Below are 2,514 nucleotides of genomic sequence, written 5' to 3' on the forward strand. Positions count from 1 at the left end.
CCGAGGAGGACTGTGGCAGCGGCGAGTTCGATGTGGTTGGCGGCGGCGGGGAGGTTGAGGCGGATGGTGGCGGCGGGTCGGTCGAGGCGGAGGGAGGCGGCAGCGACGACGAGGCGGACGGCGGCGGCGGTGAGGGCGAGGCGGACGGCGGCGGCGGGGAGGGCGATGCGGATGGCGGCGGCGGGGAGGGCGAGGCGGAGGGAGGCGGCGGCGAGGGCGAGGCGGAGGGAGGCGGCGGCGACGGCGAGGCGGAGGGGGGCGGGGGAAGCCGTGCGTCCCCAGGGGGCAAGGAGGGTTGCGGAGGTGGCACAGAATGGCGGTGGACTGGGCGGCGGCGGCGGTAAGGGCGGCGGCGGTGGACTGGGCGGCGGCGGCGACGGATGCGGCGGCGGCGGTGAGGGCGGTGGAGGCGGTGAGGGCGGCGGCGGTGGACTGGGCGGCGGCGGCGTTGAGGGCGGCGGCGGTGGACTGGTCGGCGGCGGCGTTGAGGGCGGCGGCGGCGGTGAGGGCGGCGGCGGTGAGGGCGGCGGCGGTGGACTGGGCGGCGGCGGCGGTGAGGGCGGTGGAGGCGGTGAGGGCGGCGGCGGTGGACTGGGCGGCGGCGGCGGTAAGGGCGGCGGCGGTGGACTGGGCGGCGGCGGCGACGGGGGCGGCGGCGGCGGTGAGGGCGGTGGAGGCGGTGAGGGCGGCGGTGAGGGCGGTGGAGGCGGTGAGGGCGGCGGCGGTGGACTGGGCGGCGGTGGCGGTGAGGGCGGCGGCGGCGGTGAGGGCGGCGGCGGCGACGGGGGCGGCGGCGGCGGTGAGGGCGGCGGCGGCGAGGCTGGAGGCGGTGGCGGCGATGGTGGCGGCGGCGGTGAGGGCGGGCAAGGTGGATGCTTGACGTAGCAGTTGTGGTCGTAGCGGCTGATGTCTTCAGTGCGTGTCACGTTGTCTGTGTGGATCTCGCACTTCCCGGAGTCCGCCGTGAACTCGATCGCCACGCAGCCGGGGGTGTCACAGCACAGAGCCTTGCACTCCGTCAGGTTGCCGTAGCCGCGGTACTCCGTGTAGTTTCCGAAGCCGCCGTCCGCCGTCCGACACGCGCCCTGCGCCGCCCCTGCCCCCCCGGGGGGATCCCACGGGGCGTCGGCGTCGCAACCGCAGGGTGTCGGCGGAGCGGAAGGGGGCGGCGAGGGAGGCGAGGGCGAGGGCGGCGTTGGGATCGGCGGGGGAGGCGAGGGCGAGGGCGGCGACGGAGCTGGCGGAGGAGGCGACGGTGAGGGCGGCGATGGGAGCGGCGGAGGAGGCGAGGGCGAGGGCGGCGACGGAGCTGGCGGAGGAGGCGAGGGCGAGGGCGGAGACGGGAGCGGCGGGGGAGGCGACGGCGGGGGAGGCGACGGCGAGGGCGGCGGCGGGGCAGGCGGCGAGGGAGGTGGGGCAGCGGGCGGCGAGGGTGAGGGCGGTGGAGGCGGTGAGGGCGGCGGCGGCAAGGATGGAGGCGGCGGCGGGGGCGAGGGCGGCGGCGGCGGCGAGGGTGGCGGCGGCGGTGAGGGCGGCGGCGGCGGTGAGGGCGGCGGCGGCGGTGAGGGCGGCGGCGGCGGTGAGGGCGGTGGAGGCGGTGAGGGCGGCGGTGAGGGCGGTGAGGGCGGCGGTGAGGGCGGTGGAGGCGGTGAGGGCGGCGGCGGCGGACTGGTCGGCGGCGGCGGTGAGGGCGGCGGCGGTATGGGCGGCGGCGGCAAGGATGGAGGCGGTGGCGGCGGTGAGGGCGGCGGCGGCGGTGACGGCGGCGGCGGTGGACTGGGCGGCGGCGGCGGTGCGGGCGGCGGCGGCGGCTTGGAAGGTGGCGGCGCCGATGGCGGTGACGCTGGCGTGCTCGCGAGCGAGCGCCGGGCGCGTGGCGTGGTCGAGAGCACCGCCTGTGTTGCCTGCTGGCCACCGATGCCGACGCCGACGCCGCCGCTGCCGGTCTTTTGGGCCACGTCCGAGCCGGGGGCGTGCCCAGGATCGCCCCGCACCGTGGTGGTGAACAGGAGGAGGGACAAGAAACTGGAGGCCATTGGCGGTCACGCACGCACGAGATACGTTGTGATTCTCGTCGGGCCAAACTCGGCGTGCGGTTCAATGAGTGTGCTATTTTTTTCTCCTTTGTCTCGAATAACAGGGAGGATGTGGCCTTGAGTTATGTGTACGCCAACTCAGGGTGTGTGGCAGCCAGCTGGCTGTGTGTCTTGTGAGCCTGTTTGTGTCTTTGTGTCGCTCGTGCGTGTCGTCATCATCTGTCTAGCGTGAGAGAGAATTCTTGATACGAAACCACGACGACACACACCAGTCGACTCGCATCGGTTGCCTCCATGAACGGCGGAGCTATTCTCGCGCCCACACCACACCTGGCTTCAACGTGGACACGCCCATAGCTGGGGACACTACTAGGTCACGCATGGCATCACAGAAGTTTTGTCTCTGGGTGTGGCGAGACGAGTTTCTCGCCATCCAGCGACAGCAAGCCGCCCGCCGCAAACAGCCGGAGCATCGCCA

The 2,514-nt window shown here is 74.9% G+C and overlaps 1 protein-coding gene across 1 annotated transcript; it reads left to right on the forward strand.

The window, feature by feature from the left end:
• Positions 1-313: 313 nt before the first annotated feature.
• EMIHUDRAFT_121308 (hypothetical protein) lies at positions 314-2,157 on the forward strand (the record flags this gene model as incomplete). Its single annotated transcript, XM_005758678.1, has 2 exons — positions 314-853; positions 1,144-2,157. The coding sequence occupies 2 exons, from the start codon at positions 314-316 to the stop codon at positions 2,155-2,157; spliced, it is 1,554 nt and encodes a 517-aa protein (XP_005758735.1).
• Positions 2,158-2,514: the final 357 nt, after the last annotated feature.

The sequence above is a fragment of the Emiliania huxleyi genome (genome assembly GCF_000372725.1).
Source record: "Emiliania huxleyi CCMP1516 unplaced genomic scaffold EMIHUscaffold_841, whole genome shotgun sequence".
Classification (NCBI taxonomy): domain Eukaryota; phylum Haptophyta; order Isochrysidales; family Noelaerhabdaceae; genus Emiliania; species Emiliania huxleyi.